The sequence below is a fragment of the Triturus cristatus genome, chromosome 5_1 (genome assembly GCF_964204655.1).
Source record: "Triturus cristatus chromosome 5_1, aTriCri1.1, whole genome shotgun sequence".
Taxonomy (NCBI): domain Eukaryota; kingdom Metazoa; phylum Chordata; class Amphibia; order Caudata; family Salamandridae; genus Triturus; species Triturus cristatus.
This window is the reverse complement of record NC_140587.1, coordinates 951,045,918-951,067,486: the sequence shown is the minus strand read 5'-3', so window position 1 is coordinate 951,067,486 and position 21,569 is coordinate 951,045,918. Positions and strand designations below refer to the sequence as shown.

The window sequence follows — 21,569 nt, the reverse complement described above, 5'->3', positions numbered from 1 at the left end:
TCTGAGGTGGGGAATCCGACAGAGTCCGCGAATATCCTCCTGCACTAGAGGACTCCGTGTCCCTAGTATACCTGGAACGTGACCGCTCGTGACGATGATGACGGCGTGATCTGGTTGAAGACCGGTGCCGGCTACAAGAGCGATGTCTAGGCCGGGATCGAGATCTTGGCCTTCTTGGTACCACCGAGACCACTGGCACAGGTGAAGCAGCCAGCGGCCGAGGAAGCAGCTGAGGCAGGGGCGGTGGTGGTGGAAGAGGTGGAGGCGGAGGCAGACGTGGAGGAGGAGGACGAGGAGGTGGAGGAGGAGGAGGAGGAGTAGGCGTCCTAGGTCGCAGCGGCAACTGACAAGGAGCCACAAGCCGAGCTGATTCCGGTGACCTGGCTGGTGAATAGGTCCTGGAGTACTCCGAGTCCGAAGTATGAATCACCCTCCTCTGCTTGCGGGCAGGCCTCGAAGAGAAAGCTCTGGAAGCAGTGCCTCTGGAAGGTGAACGTCGATGCAGTCTTGACCTTGAACTCCCAGACGTGGAGATGCTGACCACAGAGGGTGACAGGCTTCTCGACGACGAGCTCCTTCTCGACGTCAACTTCTCCTAGCCGTTGTTCATCTTCTCGTCGACGAACGGCGGGGTCGCCTTGGCGGCGAGCGCCAATGTCTCCTGGACTCAGATCGACGGCGATGATGTCTCGATGTCATCTGTGAAGTCCTCAGCGTCGACCTCGTCCGAGGTCTCCACATCCTTCCCCTCGACGTTGATCTTTGACGTTGTTTGGACCCAGAACCCTGGGTCGACGGGGAGGATATGGTAGTCATACCTGGCCTCGAAGTCGCCGTTGTCGCCTTCAAAGTCGACCGGGACCTGCGCCGTTTGTGCCTTCTTTCGTCTGGGGAGCCCCCCAGAGGCCGACGCATGGGTTGTGGAAGAGGAAAGGCTCTCTCCATGCCCAGATGTCCCACCTGCAGCCTGTTGTCTTCTCTGCTCCAGGCCTTGAAGACGAATCTTCTCCCTGTCACGCAGGGTCCTCCTGGAAAATGACTTGCAGATGACACAGGAGTCAGGAACATGAGATGAAGGAAGACAGAGTATACAAACCCTGTGAGAGTCCGATTTGGCCTTCTTCCTGACACATTCTGGGCACTTGTCAAATAAAGATGGCATTTTGACAAGAAAAAAGTGGCTAAACTGCCCCAAAAAGACAGCATAAGGAAGGTAAATTCCTCAGACGTCGAGTGAAACTCTCAAATTATCAAAAAAGCTCAAATATATGAAGATATACCACTAAAGGTAGAGCTCAATGCTCCAGGGTCCTGCTAGCAGGAGCCAGAAAAAAGAACTGAAAGTAACTAGCCTTTGGCTGTGCATCATGGGATACCGAGGGTCTCTGGAGGGTTCCTTAAAGGCACGGTATCCTTTTACAGACACATAATGGCAGCCTATGGGGGCTTGTCTGTCCAACCCTTCCCCTCTATCATGACAAAGCATTTTTGTGAAGCGGAGTTTCTCTATGTGTGAAACTTAGCAAAATGTTTAAAATTCAGTATTATCTGGCTATCCTTTTTCACTTGAGGATGAAGTACTGGCCAGAGTAGCCTTGTTTATTTCAGGCTGCATTATTTGTCTTTATTTTCTCTTAAGTGTCTATGCAGGATTGCAGAAGAGGACAACTTAAGAGACTATTTTTTTTTTTTTTTTTAAACCTTTATTTACGTCAACATGGTACACAGCTATTCAGCCGACATCCCGGAGGTCCGGCAGCACGATGAGAACAATACATAGGAAGGTCCATAGCTATACATCAGGAGTAACAAAGGTTTAGTTTTAATGTAAACCAAAAAATAAAAACACAAGCAAGGCAGAGCATATAATAAGCATGCGCTAGTTCTCAGCCGGGGCGAGGTCCCACTCCCATCAGCGGAGCAGTACACCACGCCAAAGAAGTGAGGGGAAAGCAGAGGTACGGACTCCAGGTTATGAACAGTTTTACATCCAAAGTTGGGAGTAGAGCTAGGGGGAAAGTTGCACATCGAGCATCTCAGTAACCGGGGGCACACAAATATCTCCCCTATAATGGTTTCATTTCCCCCATATCTTATGCCATTTCTTAGGGCGACCTCGGGCACTATACACCGTTTTCTCCCGGAACATGCCCCAGTCCATATTTTCCATCCATGTTACCAAGGTGGGAGGTCTCTGGGATCCCCACAGCTGCGCAATATCTCGCTTCGCCACCATATTCCCCAGGGTCACCCATTGGGTCGGAGTGGCATCATAGTCGGTGGGACCCCAGACATTCAATAGGCATCGTCTTGCCTCCGGGAAGAGTGCGATACCCGTGACCTCTTCTATCACGTCATGAATTTGTTTCCAGAACTCTACGATCTCCCCACACTCCCCAAAAATGTGTAGAAAGGTGTCCAACATCCCACAGCCTCTCTTGCATAAGTCATCATCAGAAAAACCCATATGAATCAGGCGGGGCCCCATGACATAAACCCTGTGGAGTATCTTAAGCTGCACCAGCCGCAGTCTAGCAGGGATCGCAACCTCCTTCGGAGAGGAGATGGCATATTGCCAGTCCTCATCGTCCAGCTCGAGACCATCCCTAGTCCATTGTTCTCGCACATCAAGGAGGAGGTCGGTCCAAACATTTACAAGCTTCTTGTAAATCAAGGAGATTGTACTCTCCGGCATATGACCGTCCAGAATCCGATCCTCCAAAGGAGAAGACTCAGGCACGACCTCCCCCTCGGCACAGACAGATAGCAGAGCGTGACGCACCTGGGCATATCGAAAGTATTCAGTACCCCCTAATTCGTACTCCGTCTGCAGCATCTCAAACGATTTCACCTTACCCTTAGTCAGCAAATCCCCAACTCTAGAAATCCCAATTAGGTCCCACTTCTCAAACCCTTTCGTGTGCCATAATTTCCCCAATATATCGGATTCGAAAAGCGGAGTAGCCTGGGTAAGTCTGTCCTTCCAGCCCAACGAGTTTGTAACCGCCTTCCACACATGCACTGCCGTCTTGGTTGGTCCCGTGAGGGACCCATCCAGTGATTTGGAATACAGCGCCCTAAGATAATTACCCCCGCGCAACAACCACCGATCCATAGCAAACCCAGGGTTCAACGCCGGACCATAAACACCGTGGTTAATCGCCCCCAATTGGGTAGCCCAATAATATCTTCTGATGTCAGGGAGTGCAATCCCCCCGTCATACCATGGAAGGGTCAACTTTGCAATAGCTATACGCGGTCGACCGTCCCATAACAGCGAGCGCTGGAGGCTCTCCACCTCACGAAAATAACAGGCCGGAACTAACTCTAGGGTGTTCTGTAGGGCATAGAGAAATCGGGGAAGGGACATCATTTTAAACAATGCGGCGCGGCCTAGGAGGGAGAGCGGCTGCCGCCTCCAACCCGCAACGTCCCGTCTCAAACGTGACAACGGAGGGAGTAGGTTCTTCTCGTATCGGATAGAGGGATCGGTGGAAATATATATCCCCAAGTACAGAAAGCCCTGCTGGGCGATCTGGATGGAGCAATTCCGCGGGACGATAGGGGTGTCTCCACTGAGAACATATAGATCCGACTTTCCCCAATTAATGGCGAGACCCGAGTTTCTTCCAAAAGAATTCAAAACGTCACAGACCACTATGAGGTATTTCCTAGGTGAGGTCAAGTATAACAAAATGTCGTCTGCATACAAAGAAATGCGGTCCTCGTGGTCTGGCGACCATCGGATCCCTTTTATGTCTGGCTGCCATCTAATCCATGCCGCCAGCGGCTCAAGGGCGAGGGCGAACAATAGTGGCGACAGTGGACAACCCTGCCGGGTGCCCCTCCCAAGCTCGAACGGAGATGACGCCCTACCGTTCACCGCGATTTTAGCCAAAGGTTCCTCATAAAGTAGCCCAGTGGTTCCCAAACTTTTTGACCCATGGCTCCCTTGACCCACTTGGCAGTTGGCCGTGGCTCCCCACCATTTTTTTACCGGCGCACCGGGGTGCCGCGGCGCACAGTTTGGGAACCACTGGTCTACATGAAGAATCAAGCCTAGACGTGATGAAGGATTCAGAGAGTAGCCATCACCATCATAAAACTTTATTTGCAATCAAAAAGATCTTATAAAGTACATCTCAATTGCTAGAGAAAGGCTCAAGGAGCTCTGTGGCGTTACAAGAAGTTTACATGGGGTGGGCTCTGATGAACCCAAGATGGCTCACCAGATCCCCTCTACCCAGTGTTTTAAGTGTGCTGGGTCCTGCTGGTGCAGTTCTAAAAGGCAGGTGTCAGGACAATAGGTAAGTTTTACAGACACATCAGAGGAGGTCGCGCAGTAGTATATAAGTAAGCCCAGCCATATCCAAACATATTCAACCATTTGCAAACCTATCCATCATGTATCCTTCCAGCTATCATTTCACTCATCCATCCCTTCATCCATCCTTTCACTCATCCATCCATCCTCCCTTTCTCTCTCCATCGACCCTTTCACTTAGCCATCCTTCCATCCATCCACCCACCCACCCATCTACTCATCCACTCATTAATCCATCCATTGACCCGATCACTCATCCATCCTTTCTCTCATCCATTTATCCTTTCACTCCTTCACTCATCTATTCATCCTTTTGTCCGCCTACTCTCCCTTTCACTCACCCATCCATCCATCCACCCTTTCACTCATCCATCCATCCATTCACCCTTGCACTTATAAATTCATCAATCCATCCATAATTTCACACCTCCATCCTCCCACTTACTCACTCATCATCCACCTTTTCACACATCCATCCTTTCACTCATCCATCCTTTCACTCATCCATCCACCCTTTTACCCATCCAGCAACCCTTCGACCCATACATCCAGCTATTTACCTTTTCTTTCATCCATCCTTCCACCCACTCATCCATCCATCCATCCTCTCATTCTCCATCTATTCAATCTTTCATTCATCCATTCACCCTTTCACTAATTCATCCAGCCATCCACCCATCCCTTCACTTACTCACTCGCTCACCTTTTCATATTAATTTTGAGCTGAGCCTTTTTAAGAAGAGGCCCATCAAGAACTTCACCCTCGCTGCAGGAGCCATTCCAGGACTGGGACAGAAACCACCCAGGGCGGAGACATGATCCACCATAGGGGGGGCGGGGGGGACAGGAGCCATCACAGGTTTTGGGGGGGGGGGGGGGACAGGAGCCACCACATGGGGGGGGACAGGAGCCATCACGGGGGGGGCAGGAGCCATCACATGAGGGGGAACAGGATCCACCAGGGTGGGCACAGGGGTGGGCATGGAGTATTCTAGTATCATCTTTGTCTCTTTCAGGGTGGGGTAGGGCTCCTCACCCCCTCCTGGACAAGACAACGAGACGACAGGGTCTCTGTCAAAAATGTTAGTTTTGCCATCCCCCACTGTGATGTACAGTACTTAAAGGAGAACTGATTTAACGGATTGTCCTCCATACTTTGTTAATCAGTGTGGGTGCGATTGTGCCATGTCTATTTTATTACATTTTAAACTGCATGTTTGAAGAACCGAGGTTTTCTTACAATTTAGTAACATTAATTAAACTCTGTGGAGAGAACCACGTGCTGCCTCGGTGTAATCAGGGCCTGTTCTACGATTTTTATGGCCCTGGGGAGGAAGGGAATGTGTGAGGCCCCTCTAAATTGCAGTGACATGACACGACGCATTCAGGGTTGTTTGCATCTGAAAAGATGCCCCTGCGACCGAAGCTGCAGCCCCTCCCTCTCAGTCACCTTCAAACAGGACTTAACAGCTCATGATGGGGCTGAAGGTGTGAGTGTTGCCATCCCGCTGTGCCTCTCCAATGCTGCTGGGTATCTGAGCTGGGGCTGCAATCTCCCACATCCTGCGAGGCGGCGCGGCGCCCCTGGCTTCTAATCGCGGCGCACTGGGGTGCCGCGGCGCACACTTTGGGAACCACTGAAGTAGCCTAATCCAGCCTATAAAACCCGGTCCGAAGCCAAATTTTGTGAGCGCTGCCCACAGATACGGCCATTCCACAGTGTCGAAAGCCATCGTGGCATCAAGTGACGCCAAGATGGCCGACTCCCGCAGCGTCCCAACCCTCGTGAGCACGCCATGGAGTCGCCTGAGGTTCAACGCAGTGTTGCGGTGTGGGATAAACCCGGATTGGTCCGGGTGGATCAAGTCCCCAATGACCCTGATCAAACGGTTAGCCAACAGTTTGGCGAGGATTTTTGGCTCAGCGTTGAGTAGGGAGATCGGCCTATACGAGCCACATCTGTTCCGGGGCTTGCCAACTTTGTGTATGACCACTATTGTCGCCAGACGTTGGTCAAATGGGAGACACCCATGCTCCCGCGCCTCTACAAACATATCTCGCAAATGCGGAGCAATCTTATCCGGCCTGAGTTTATACAACTCGATCGGCAAGCCATTCGGGCCCGAGGCCTTGCCCGGGTGTAGCGAGCGGATAGCAACTGCAACCTCATCCGCGGTGATGTTACCATCAAGGTCTTCCCTGTCTACATCGGAGAGACAATGCAGGGCAATATCTCGCAGCAGTTCGTGCGAGTCTTCCTCCGGCTTGTCCGACACGGACGTATAGACCATGCGGAAGTGGTCCGCAAAACACTGGACTATCCCGTCGGGTTCTGTGACAATATCCCCGCCGACCGTCACTATTTCTGGCACAACTCTATTCACTCGTTCTTTTCTGTCTAACCACGCTATTAATTTCCCAGCCTGGTCACCTACATCATACAAATCGCCCTTGTTGTTCCCTGCTAAGAACCTTAGCCGCGTTTGTCACCAGTGCTTTATATTCAGACTGTTTTAATCTCAACTTATGCAGTGTTTCCGCCGTAACCTCGTCTTCCAGGACTGACTCTAATACCACTATCTCAGCCTCGATCTGGGCCACCTCCGCATCTCTCCGACGTTTGACATCCGCTATCAAGGAGAGGGCCTCCCCTCTCAGTACTGTTTTAAACGCTTCCCACAAAGACACCGCGGAGGTAACCGAGCCAAGATTCTCCGAAAAGTAGAGATCGACCGCTTTCAGCAACGCGCTACGAGTCCTAGGGTCACGGAAATACCAGGGGTTAATCGGAGCCACCCTACCTGCCGCTCCACGGCCAAAATCCATACAAATCCACACCGGCGAATGATCGGAGATGCCCCTAGCCATGTGCCTAGCCTCGGACACCAAGGAAGCTTGGGCAGCTAAGGTGAGAACATAATCTATTCTAGAGAGACTGCCGTGCGCCCCAGAGTGAAAAGTGTACTGCCGCTGAGCGGGGTGCAGCAGCCTCCAGCAGTCAACCAGACCTAGTGTTTCAATAAAATCTGGGAGCCATCTCTGCGCCCCCCCGGGGTCCCTTGGCGGATGTCTGTCTAGTAATCCGGAACCAACTGCATTAAAGTCACCACCCACCAACAACACGCCCTCGGGGAGATCCAGCATAGCCCTCCCCAAGTCAGCAAATGTGGCGGTCTGCAGGCCAGGAGGAACATAAACAGAAACCAAAACCAGTGTCCTGCCCTCCCACCTCCCCGCAACAGCCACAAAGCGCCCCCTCTCATCGACAGTAGTAGAATCAATCTCAAACGGCAGCGAGGTCCTAACGAGTATTCCAGCCCCCCGAGATCCCGAGGAAAACCCAGAGTGCGCAACAAATTTATAACCCTTTCTATTGAGAGCATGACACGTGTTGCCTATCAGGTGCGTCTCCTGCAGCAAAACTATGTCAGGAGAGCACCTCTTCAGAAATTGCAAAACAATCCCCCGCTTAATACGATCCCCCAAGCCATTAACATTCCAACTAAGTATATTCAAACCCCTACCCCCCATCACAGAATGGCAAGAGACCCCCGCCCCCCCCAAGAAAACAGCACACGAGACTTGCATTGCGATACCTTGCAAAATGAAAAACAACAACAAACACTCCAACAAACCCATACCACCCCCCACCCTGCACGCCTGCATAAGCCTAAAAAGCCCCCCCAACTTGCAGTGTGCCTGTCGCCCTAGCAGAAGCTAATCTACAAGAAGAAACCCCGTAGGAGGGAAGAGATCCCATTGTACCCTCGCCACCCCCGGACAATAGCTAGCAATGAAAACAAATCAGCGAACCACTGTCCTGAGCTTAGCCAGAATGTTCAATCACCGGAGTCCTCACTCTTTTGCGACATGACCACCTTCCGCTCCGCCAGCATGATCCCCGCTAGTCCGCCGCTGAGGCAATGTGTCGAGCCATTCCCCAACCTCGTCTGGCAAGTCAAAGAAAAAGGTTCGCTCTTCGTACTCGACGCGCAACTTGGCTGGGAAGAGCATGGCATACTTCAGGCCCATCTCACGTAGCCTCCTCTTAACCCCCAGGAAACTCTGCCGTTGCTTCTGCACCGCCTGGGTGAAGTCAGGATAAAAACTCACTGCAGTGTTCTGGAAAGTGACTGGTCCGGACACTTGTGACGCCTGCAGAATTGCATCGCGGTCCCTGAAATTGAAGATCCTGGCGATGATCGGTCTCGGGGGGGCTCCCACCTTGGGCCTCCCACCCGGGACTCGCTGGGCCCGCTCGACCGCAAAGAACTTGCTGAGGCCCTTAGGCGCCAAATGATTAACCACCAAGTCCTCGACAAACAAGTCCGCTGATTGCTCCTCCGATTTCTCCGGAACGCCAACAATGCGCACGTTATTGCGCCTCGCCCGGCCTTCAAAATCCTCCATCTTGCGGGCAAAGAGGTCATTGGTAGTCCTCAGCGTGCGGACCTCTATTTGCAGATCAGAGACGTCCCCCGTGAGGCTAGAGGTTTTTTGGTCCAATGATTTAACTCTCTCATTAGTTTTCCCCAGGTCAGCGCGAAGCAAATTAACGTCAACTGAGATAGTGTCCACTTTGTGTGCCAGGGTCTCGAACTGTTGCCCAATAGAGGACTTCATCTCCTCAATGGCGCCCATGATGTCTTGCAGTGTCAGTTCCGGTGCGGGGACCGAGCCGTCTCTCGGTAATTCCTGTGGCTTCCCCGGTCCACTTGGCGATCCCTTTTGCTGGTCATAGCGATCCATATTGTTAGTTTGAGTGTAGCCCCCCCGCCTGGTATTCTTGGGCTTGTGTTTGCCGGCTTCCGATTTAGCCGACATCCTCAACACCGGAACAGTCAGCATCAAAGACAGGCCGCTCAGCCACACAATTGGCACGAGGTCCGCTGGATCCGGGACCCCGATTCAAGCCCAAGCATGTGCAGGCCGAGCTACAGGCGACTGTTGTCCAAGACACTCGCGGGCCGAGGCACGCAGTTGTAGAAGAAATCGAAAGTGAAAGTGAAAACAGCCCCCATCCGATGGTCTGCACCACACACGGCCGCTGTTGTTCAATTAGTGTCCGGGCCCATGCCAACGCGAGACCCGGGCACCTCCCGGGGATAGGCCGCGAACTTCCACTTGTCACAACTTCGGTCTCCGGTGCACAATTTCAGTCCGGACAACGACGCTCGCCTCAGCAATGGTTCATCTCCAATATTCCGGATATTTGACACAGGATTTTTGCAGGATAGTTGCCGGAGGGAACGAGGGTCGCGGGAGCTCTGTGCTCACGCAGCCATCTTGGTCCCGCGCTAGGCTCCTCCTCTTAAGAGCCTATTTTGATTGCTCCGGGGTCCACGCAAATGGGCGGGACTATTCACATGATTATGACTATACACAGAGATCCCCTACTACAGAAGTATGTATATATATGTCATATGGCACTTGTACTAACACAGACAGGATATCTATCAGATTTCTGAAGGAGTAACCTGTCTCCCATACTTCAAATGAGGCACTTGGTTTTGTTAATGAGAGGGATTCCTAAAATGTTTCCTGCTAGGTCTGATAGGGTTCATGGTACCAACAGTATTCAGGTAAAAGGTGTCTGCATGGAGCATTAAGTTTTAGTGCTGTATTTTTTTTTAAATGTAATTGTTGTGTTAGAGTGGTAAATGGCTCTTTGATTCTGAGGATCTTTATACAAGCTAAGTGCGCTATTCCTCACTGCAGCGTTAACCTTTTAATAGAGTAAACAACCTATCATGAGAATGGTGACCCTTTGATCATATCATCTAAGTCTATTTCTCCATCCCTGATGTCAGCAACCGAAAAAGGGATTAGCACTTACTTGACTGTCGGCCTTGCTGTTTCCCCTGGTTTTCATTGGTTCTTTGATGGATAGAGCCCTCAACTCCATGACTCCTGTACTGCTCTGTTCCTATCCTGTCCTAGGCTGCACAACTCTGTCTTCCTTGCAGCCCATTACAACATGTGGTTAGCGCCATCTTTTTCACTTCCTCAGTCTGGCTTTCATTCGGCCTGGATCGGTTCTGATATTACCTGTCTGTCTTTGTGACAGATCCCAGCGAGCAACACAACAACAGCAGAAATTGATGATCTTTTCCAGTTGTATACCGTGGTGTACGTGGAGTGTGGCTGAGATTGGAATGAGATGTATAAATGAGAGAATGTGGTTTCTGTGAATAAATGAGAGAGTGGGTTGAGGGTAGGGGGCTAAAACAATGTGTACTGCAATTGTTTTTTATGAAAAATGCATGAAAGCGGAGTAAAAAATATTTTGTGATGTAGAAAAGTATCAAAAAAATGTATTTTTTATAGTAAAGAAATAAAGATGTAATGGCTAAGAGAATTGACAAAATGTAAAAACCGACCTGCAATCAAGAAACAGAAACGGTTTACAAAGTAAACAGTGACAAATTTGTTTGGGACGACATGTGTGGCACTGCAAAACATGCTGTTAAACTGTGCTCATTATACAAAATACTGCACATGTATTAAAAACAAGATGTGACAAATACCACATACAGATGCCAACCACTATACCACCAAGGATTGTCAATTCACCCTATTGCGGTGCGGTTGGGCTTCTTCGAGTAGGAGCAAGGCGACACGCTAATTATATGTGCTAAAAGACAAATCCCCAAAATTTAGGATGGCAGTACTGTACACCCTCCGTCTCATACAAAGCGCCCCAGCCAGGGACTTCTTAGGAACTACAAAGTACTCACAGAGTCCGCAGCGAAGGTGCTCGGGACAACCTACCCGATCTCAGCTCCCTCTGAAGTGAGGGAGCCGGTTGGGGGACCGCCATTAAGTGCCAAGCTCACTGTATCAATCGGTTTCTGGTGCAGTCGGCCCGTCCGCTCGAACGCTGACTGACCCCGGTCGCAGATCTATTGTGGGCGCCATTTTTCTTAGTGAGGTGCAGGCAATTAAAACGCTCACTGATCCCGGTCAGAGACTTATTGCGGGTGCCATTTTATCTTATCTACAGTCTGATTAGTCAATCCGTTCACCATGGATGCGAATGCTAAAATATCCCTTATTGCAAAATTATGTTAAAAGATAGCTTAGTTGGTAGGTCTCAAGCTGCGATGCCGGGTAATTTGCCCAAAGTAAATTTTCGGAAAATCCGTCACAAGGACAGGTAACCACATAGACACTGTTTTTTTAACTGTTATTTGTGTGTGTGTCATTTGTGTCCAGATAAAAGTGGTATCCAGCTGGATTTATTTTATGATTGCGGTGAATTTGCAAACAGAACCCCTTCCACACGGGTAATGTCCCCTAAAAGGGGGTAGGTCCCATAAAGGTCGCCCAACCAGCTCCCTCACTTCCGAGAGAGCTGAGCCCGGGTAGGTCATCCTGCGCAACTTCGCTGCAGACCTCGTAAGTACTTTGTAGTTCCTAAGATGTCTCCGGCTGGGGTGCTTTGTAATAGATGGAGAGTGAATCGTACCGCCATCCTAAATTTTGGGGATTTGTTTTTCAGCATGCATGATTAGTGCGTAGCCATGCTCCTAGTCGAGGAAGCCCAACCGCACGGCAAGAGGGTGAGTTGACAACCCGTGGGGCACAGTGGTTGGAATCTGTATGTGGTGTTTGTCACATCTTGTTTTTATTTAATATGTGTAGAATCTTTTATAACACGCACAGTTTAACTGCATGTTTTGCAGTGCCACGCATGCCGCACCAAACAAATTTGTCACTGTTTACTTTGTAAACCTTTTCTCTTTCTTTTTACAGGTCAGTTTTTACACTTTGTAAGGAATTTTTATAGATGTAGGAAATTGCATGGTGATTGGAAATCGGGTCATTGAGTTGTTACCAATCACAAGCGCTTGTGTAGATTTGGGTTTACCGGTCCTGAAGAATTGCCATGTTGACCCAACGGATAACATAGATCATCATTTCTGATAATAGTGCACAGAAGTTTTTTAAATAGGCTAGGGGACTCATCCATTAAAACTATTTTAGAGGACCATCTGACCTATTTATAACCTGCACTTATCAAGTACTTCATAGATTACATAATTATTCACACCAATCTAAACTGATCAGCCCCACACCGAGGCTTCATACATTTCAAAACGGCATACCGAAAAAGGTCTCCGGTAAAGAGCCCCCTTGTGGGTGCCCGAAGGGCATTGCAGGGCCGGCCCAACGTGGAGCTCATCCTATGATAAAGCATTACACCCTTCTGGGTGTGTGAGGGCTCTTGCTCCTTAAGAGTTGTGCTCCCCACTGACCCACAGACTTGACTAACCTGGTCATCACACTATAACTTTTCAGGTATAGGAACTGCATACCCTACTTATTACATTATATCAATAAAAATGGACTGATGATATGATAAGCACAACCTAAATATCTGTTTGTGTTATTGCAAGGCCTTGGAAAATATTACAGGAGCGTGCTTCTTACTCTGTATCATAATTAGTCCTTCTTCCTTTTCAGAATATTCTTGTGTGTGCAAGCAACTTAGGCCTATGCTCATTACTGATATTTATTTTCCTGTTGATAGCCTTCAGTTCCAAGTATATACGATAGATTTTTGGAAACTTAACAGCTTAAACGTTAGTTTACAGATGCCGAAAGAGTTACCTAAGAAAGAGTTAGAAAAAGACAAGGAAGCCTCTAGTTTAAAGAAACCCTTCTGTGAGACACCCAAAAGCTAATCCCAGGGTCAGAAAAAGTTCTGGTCATAGTATTTTTTGGACTCTAAAGAATTTATCTTTCAACCATCGAAATAGCATGTATTTCATGAGGAAGGGGACCCCATGAATGTGAGCATGTCACTTTCTTGCAAGTACCAAAGAAGATGCCAACATGAGAACGGCATCAGTGCCAACTCCAACTCACCTCTGCAATGGTAGGAGAATTCCATGGATTCATGAGGGATTGGGTTGTGTAAATGTTTTCTCACACAATTGATCCGATTCCGAAGAGAACATCCGGCAATCTAAGAATACAAAGTACATCTGAAAATTAGTCCTCCTCTGTTCTTATTCATCATTGCCTAATACACCCACTCCCCAAACAAACAGATCTCAATTAATGTTTAAACCAACCCACATGCATAGTATATTGTAAGCTCCCCTCACATCATTTATGTAATGCAAGGTTCCAATTCCTAATGTAAATCAGTTCACTTGTGGGCCGATAACAATATCTCCTGGTCTTTGGCAAGGTAGGGCAGTTTTAAGGGATGTATAACGGAACCATGAAAGCCATTACCATGCATGGCTTTATAAACTGGTCATTACAATGACCGCGACACTACCACACATGTCTTTACCATGGAAGTTTTTACCGCGCATATCCCTTTACCACACATGCCTTTAAAACGAAATTTGCGTTGTTAAGGCATGTATGGAGAAGGCATATGTGTGGTAAAAACTTAACAGGTAAATATAACCCCAGATTAAATTATATATACCCAGCTGAAGGCTCCGGCCGAAACGCGTAGGTCTCCCTGTTGCACTGTCGGTGGTTTAATGAAATAAAAAGGACTACTTAGAACCTGCTGTTGCCTGCTTGTCATATCTCTCTCGCTCTCTCACAGACACACATACCTCACCACCCCCACCTGCTATTGCTGGGTTGTCCTTCGTGGAGTGTCTCTTAGCCGCAGCACCGCTCCAGCATGACCGGGACCGGAGGAACAACGGGAGAAGACCCCAGAATTACCAGTGGCACTACTATGCCCAGAGTCCTTAGCGCACAGTCAACGCGCTAAGAGCAAGACGCCGACCCGCGGCGCCTTGCAGCCAGAACGCACCACTGCTGTTGTTGGGTTGTCCTTCGTGGATTGTCTCTTAGCCGCAGCACCGCTCTAGCCTGACCGGGACCGGAGGACCAACGGGAGAAGAACCCGGATATACTGGTGGCATTACAATCCCCAGAGTCCTTAGCGCACTGTCAACATGCTAAAAGCAAGACGCCGACCCGATGCGCTGGGATGCGCCTGGCGAAACCCGGGCCAAGGGCTGGGCCACCCCCTTAACATCTGAACTAAGGTACTATTTTTCATCTATATTTTGCAGCGTCTCTTACTAGTTATGGTAAGAAAGAAGCCGGCCGTGGATAAAGTAGGGGGAGGGAGAGTGGCAACCCTTGATGCGTTCCAGACTAGAGCTGGAAGTGTTCTCTCTCATGCAATAAAACTCACAGAGACACGTTTGTCCATGGAACCACTTCTCCTTGCTAACAGATTATCCCCTGGAAGTACCGCTGAGACTGCCCCCTCATCCCCAGGTCACAATCGTTGTCTCTTGATGACCTCTCACCTGGTCAACGGGAATCATCACTAATTATACAATCGCCATCTACTTCCACCCCGAGGGGCAATGAATCGCCATCTCCGATCTGTGTAGCTAATGACCCCTTTAAAACAACGGAAATGTCATGGAATTGCTAAACCAAAACAACCTAAGCCCACAAGAGTGACTAAACCCAGGGCAGTCCATGCCAAGATAGTTAAACCGGACACTGTGATAGCGCCAACGCCACCACTTACAAACGCCTTCTCACGAGAGCTAACACTGGATGATGTTTTTTGAGCAGAAGTCACCAAACGTATGACCGCTCTTCTTGACCCCATTTTTCTTAAATTGACGAAGACTGAAGAGAGATTAGCCGCCTTTTAGCCCCAAACCATACTTGTACCATCATCAATTCAGAATGCGGACTCTATATATCCACTTATGGTCAATCCACAACAAAATTCCTGTGCTAGAGGGGATGTGATCATTTTACCACCCTTGAGTATACCCCCAAGCACACCTGCAACAGAGGGTTTGCCACCCCTAGCTCATGAGCAAAACCCCCCTCATCCAACGGTCCAACCCCTATTACTTAGGGACAAAGGAGAAGTGATACAGCAGGCACTCCAGGAGCTAAGAATGGCACCTCATCCACTAGGAACAGACCTTCTTCCTGCAGTAATGGCCATTAGTAATCAACAATGCCTTTACCTTCCACCCGCAGCTTCCCACTTAGTGTTGGTTCTGGCTAATGTTCCTTGCTTGCAGGTCAATCAGCAGGAATCTACCACGCAGCTTATGGACAAATGCCTGCATTAGCTATCTAGCCAACCTATGGATAGGGGAATGGGTAGCCATCAGCTAGCCAGTAAAATCATTATGGCCAGGAGGGTGGGGTGGGTGGGGAACTCAACGAAAACCTTTTCTGAAGATTGTATAGTGATAAACTTTAACAACCCTTATACTGGCACTTTCCTCCTCAGAATCCTTAAAAGACTTTGCTTTAGGAACACGCAGATCATCCCCTTAGCATTGGAGTATTTCTATAAACAGATCCCAATTTTAGGCCACAAACAGAGGTATAGGTTAAGATCAGGATATCAAACGTCACGTTATTTAGAGCGCCCAAACACTTCACCGGGGGTTGGGCTCTTTAATAGATTTGCTGCCCTTTCTTATATGGAAGTATGTGACTGACAACCAATACCTACGTCTTCACTACCCCCAACACCAGCCAATACTGGGCCTATTATGCAGGTTTTATCCCTGCCCATTTTATCCCAGGAATCAGGGGATAGGAACATTATAGGCCTAGGTACATAGAATGTGGCAGGACTTGCCTCAAAAGTAGGAAATGTCGAGTGGCTTAACCATTTGCAAAGGAGGGACATCATATGTGTTCAAGAAACCTGGGCTGTGGACCCAGTTTTCTTTGCAGGGTTCCAGACCATTCATACCCCAGCTGTCCCTTCGGCATCAGGCAGAGCTAAGGGTGGTTTATTAACCCTAGTTTCTAATACACTATCGGTCCAAGTAAAACAGACGGGTCCTCAGAATAATTATTTTCAAATTCTCCAATTGGAGGTGTTAAATGAGGGCCATTGGATATTAATACATTTTTATAATAATTACTTTTGGGTTAACATGAAACGAGTGGTTGATGATCTAAATAATGAAATCCGATCAATTAACATACGAACACAGAAGGGCCCTCCCAGTTTAATGTGGCTGGGGGATTTAAATACCCATTTATGTGAACACAATGAGGCTAGCGTGTGTGGGTTGGATGACCCGCAAGGTATCCCACTTACACATTTCACTCATACTGAATATGGTGACTCGCTTAACAGGCTACTATAAACACGGCACTTGACCATAGTTAATAGTGGCAAGACAGGTCAAATAGAGCAAACATTTACGAGAAATAATTCGGAGTCCACAATTTAATATATTTTAGCTTCTTCTGTAATGCAGGACAAAATTGATCATTATAGTAATACATTTACCTATCACAGCGATCATTCAATATTACTTATCCATTTAAGTTTCCCCCAAAAAGTGAAGAGACATTAACCGTTAGTGAATAACATTTCATTATCTAGAAACAACGGTTAACAACTGAAGTGGGCACAGGTGGAGAAAAAGGATTTGGCTTCTGCCATAATAACTCAAGAGAGGGGGGACATTCTACTCTGCTTGGCTGAGGATGTTTCTCCCTCCCATTTAGTCTCCCAGTTCAAAACCCTTTTATTAAAATTAAAAGCCACACTTACTCGAAAGAAACCAGCAAATGGTACACCACACAGCCGGTGGTTTGACTCACTATGCTCATCAGCCAAGAGAGCACTTGATAGCGCTCTAAAAATGCAACCCAGAGTGCCGGCTTTGATAAGCTCACTTCGCAAAGACCATAAACAGGCAAGAAGTATACAGACGAAGGAACTAAGGGAGAAGGCCTGGGATGTTTTGGAACAAGCTGCAAGTTCACGTAATAGCAGGAAGTTTTGGAAGGTCATAAATGGCCCATACTTTAAAGATTTAAAGGACTCGTCCTTGGATACCCATGTAGAGGAAGCTGCATTGATAGGGCATTTTGAAAGTATCTTGGTATTACAACCCCCCCAGGAGCTTCTTCAACTAGACCAACTCCCCCCTACCCAACGAACCCTGATTTTTTTCACCGTATGAAGTGAGAAAAGGATTGGAAGCCTGCGTTAAAGGGAAAGCCCCGGGTCCAGATGGGGTTCCAATTGACCTTTTCCAGGCCAATTTCGACCTGTGGGTCCCGCTATTAACAAACATTTTTAATAGTATAACGGTGGAGGGTCCCCCATCATCCTGGAAGCATAGTGTAATAGTTCCAATATTCAAAAAGGGAGACATAAGCTGTCCCAAGAATTATAGGCCCATATCCCTCCTGGACACAATCGCCAAACTTATGGGTCGGCTGTTGCTAGCCAGGTTGGAGGAGTGGGCTCAAGATCGTAATATCTTAATGCAGGCGCAATATGGCTTCGAGAAAGGTAAGGGGACAGTAGATCAATGCCTCAACTTCTCGCTATGCATGAATAAGTACACAAAGGCCAAAGGTGGGAGGTTATATATGGCCTTCATGGACTTATCAGCGGCCTTCGATTGTGTGTCCCACTTCAAATTGTGGCTGATGATGGAGGGCATTGAGATTGATCCCCTGATTATACATTTTATCCGTCAGCTATACGCCAACGCCACTGCCTCCGTGCGCTATGGCAGAAATGGGGAATGAGAAGGGAGTCAGACAGGACTGTATCCTCGCCCTGTTTCTTTTTTCCATCTACACCAACGGGGTGGAGACAGCCCTGTCTGGTCTCTTCCTAGACGTGCCAAAATTTAAAACATCTCACTCCCATTATTGGCATACGCTGACGATGCGGTTTTAATTGCCAGGACTGGGGTAGCTCTCCAAAGCCTTATATCTTCGTATGCCTCATTTATGGCTTCATTAGACCTTAGATGGAACAAATCTAAATCGTTCATCATTATAGCGGGAGCCCCTAGAGGCGCAAAAGTGGTGTATTTCCATCCAGCCTATAAATAAAATCGAGGAAGTTGACTCCTTTCCAGACCTGGGGATCTTGTTTGATAACAGCACTCTTGGAACAAACTGGTGGCAGCGAGAGCCCAGGGTATGGAAAGAGGCCTTCAAGCCATAAAGGGTTTTGCAAAAACAACTACGCGCCAGCCCTTTGGACACCATCAAAAATATCTAACCAAGCCAAAACTAAGGCGGGGGCAAGCTATGGGGCCGGAGTTTGGGGAATGGCCCAAATCGACCAATTGCAGATAGTGGAAGACACCTTTTTTAAGTCAAGGGTTTCATTACCACCTTAAACACCTAACCATATCTTACATCTCAAATTGGGCCTCCCATACTTATTTGACTGCATTCGAATGGCACCCATCTTGCTGTGGCTCTCGATCTGGTGAAGGGCGACTGTCAACTTTACCCAACGCATAATTAGTGATTGCCTGGGGCTCGAGGACCATAGCAGGATCGGCTGGCTCAGATATGTGGAAACGGAAATAAATGCAATAGGGCAGGGACAACTCTTAAGGGACCCCACATCTCGCAGTAAGGTCTCCAAACGGAAAATAATTGACCTTTATTTACAGAGGCCAATCGTGATCGTAGGGAAAAGAACAGGCATTCTCAGGCGCTCGCAGTTTACGATCAAATTCCACCAAGAACGAAGGAAGGCTATTGTTACCTTTCTTACGTTACAGTAGCCCAACACAGATTTATTCGGTTGCGCTTCCGCCTGAATCTAATCCCTTTGATGTTTGGGTTCCCTAAAAAGAAATTCAAGCACGCAGATCTAGTCCCTGCCCCTGTTATAACTGTTCACCCCAGTCCGATCTACATCTGGTTCTGTTTTGTAAGTTTTATCTTAGCGAAAGAAAAAGGTTCCTTCTTCCAATTCTAAAATATCATGCAATGCAGACTGGCACTGCACTTTTTAAAAACTCTTTCGAACCTGTACGTCTGTTATTCGGTAGCATCCTTTTTGTGGGCCTGTTGGAGGAATAGAGGGGCCAGGGGTTTGTTATTAGGAATTTTAAATACTCAGGGACCAAAATGTACAGACGATCTTGGTTTTAACAAGGTATTCAAAAAAGTTTAATAAGATTTTTTTTAAACATCTTCAGGTTCTTTTATCTAATTTGTTTTACTGTGATTCAACTGAAAAACGTGTGCTTTTATGATCTGTACATAGATCGAATAAAGATTTGAGCGAACTATATATATATATATATATATATATATATATATATATATATATATATATATATATATATATATATATATATATATATATATATATATATATCCACCCTCCAAACGGCTCACTTTCTCGGCAGTCGGCCCTCTGAGATGGTGCGCTGTGGAGACGGCAGAGCCCAGCCGTAATTAAATTTGCAGCGGTATTCCTTTTGGAAAAAGTCCACACGTACTCACGGGTAGATGTCTATATTGCTCTCGTTTTATTTGGCAGCAATATTCCCGGCAAGAAACAACCCTACGCGTTTCAGTCTGTACTCAGACCTTTCTCACGGGTAACCAGTGCTAGTGTTGACGCCAGTATTTCAAAGCAAGTTAACATTGCATCACTTCCTGGTTTCCTAGCGCTTGGCATTCTGGTTGTTGTAGTACATTTTTTAGTGCAATTGTTATGACATTAAATGTGAAAAGTATAAATTAAACAAATTAAATGTGACTGTGAAATATTCCCCGCAATGAATTTTGCCACAGCTGCCGCTCTCCTCACAGCGGGTGCCTCAGCACGCAACAGCGACCTTGCGTAAGCATTCAATGATACAAGAGAAAAGCGCTGAGCACTCCAGGCATTTAAAATTACTGGTTATTTATTTTATAAGCAACCCATTCTGAAACAGAATGGCAGACGCGTTTCGGCCTCCTGGCCTTCGTCTATGTCAGTTAATCAAAGTGAAGGACCCCCTTGTAAACCTACATTTCATTGGTTCGGCAGTACATTTCATGTAACATAAGAAGAGGACTAAGCCGGACCCCGCCATTAGATAGTACAGTAAACACAGTGGCCATCTCAAAGCAAAAACTACAGGATTTTCTGTCATTCATTTTCATTGATTATTCCTTCTAATTCATTGTTTAGGCACACACCATGAAGAGGAAAATTAATAATGAAATTAAGAATTGGAATATATTATCATTAAGTTATGGGGATCCTGTTGAATAAGAGACAGATGTACATTATCCTGGATGTCTGAAATGAGTCTTGTATATGTATATATATAAATGGCTGTAGGAATGGCAAAAGACTTTGTCCCTTTCTATCTCTGCGTGAATGGCTCTGTACTAATACTATGCTTAAAAACTTTGATAGAAAAGCAGTAATTTGAGGTGAGCAGATCAAGAGTGTTGCTGCTGTTAGGGGTGCGCTATACAAGAGCTGCTTTCCACCTAAAATTGAGAACTACCAAGAGCTCTCTGCTTCTTTTTTGCATAATGTATGCTTCACTCTATACCTGAAAGGGTATAGTTTTTACTTATATTTATATACATAAATGGGATTTATGAATGAGATTTATCGATGATATTTTTATTGTGTGGAAAGGTATCAAAGAGAGTGCAGAGGCTTTTATATATAAGTTTGACAATAACCAACTCAATTTAGAGTTCACCTCACACATCGATAAACAGTCCATAGATTTTTTGGATGTAAAAATGTATGTGTGAGGAAACAAGCTTGAGACAACGTTGCACCACAAAAACACCGCAGGTAATTGTGTTGGGCCTTTTTCTTCAGCAGGCAACTTTGTTTGATGGTATTTAGCGGCTTGCCTGAGCCGCGGAAAGGTGCCCAGCTGCTGTTGTGGCAGTCCTGTGGAGACGTCATACGACGTAACTGCTTGGAACATCAGGAGCCAGCTTTTGAAGGAGCGAGTGAGTGATGCGGTATTTTCCTGCCCCGCGCCACAATCCACTGTGATTTTAATATGTGCTTTCAACTTGGACAATACGCCAGCTCACTTGAGAAGATTTAGGCACTTCAACTACCACAGGCCACTGGGGTGGCCACGCCCACCTGGGCGGGGACTATTATACTTATGGCTGTGCCGAATTCATGGCGTTTCTGTTCACTGCAAAGCCGAGAGCCCCAGAAGAAGTGAAGCACTCACGAAACGCGTCGGGCTAAATGTTGGTGGACTGGGCTGAATTGCTGCATCTCTTCCTTCATTAAAGATCGAGGCTGATTCTCACCTGGTGTTGGGCCTTTTTCTTCAGCAGGCAACTTTGTTTGATGGTATTTAGCGGCTTGCCTGAGCCGCGGAAAGGTGCCCAGCTGCTGTTGTGGCAGTCCTGTGGAGACGTCATACGACGTAACTGCTTGGAACATCAGGAGCCAGCTTTTGAAGGAGCGAGTGAGTGATGCGGTATTTTCCTGCCCCGC

The 21,569-nt window shown here is 47.5% G+C and overlaps 1 protein-coding gene across 2 annotated transcripts in view; it reads right to left on the bottom strand.

The window, feature by feature from the left end:
* The window catches only part of ZBTB14 (zinc finger and BTB domain containing 14), a 120,304-nt gene that overhangs the window by 40,382 nt on the left and 58,353 nt on the right, over positions 1-21,569 (bottom strand). For both annotated transcript variants that reach the window (XM_085606009.1, XM_085606008.1), the window contains exon 3: positions 13,196-13,295. In XM_085606009.1, coding sequence (XP_085462135.1) covers positions 13,196-13,228 — 33 coding nt within the window. In that variant the 5' untranslated portion in view covers positions 13,229-13,295. The remainder of the gene's footprint in view (positions 1-13,195; positions 13,296-21,569) is intronic.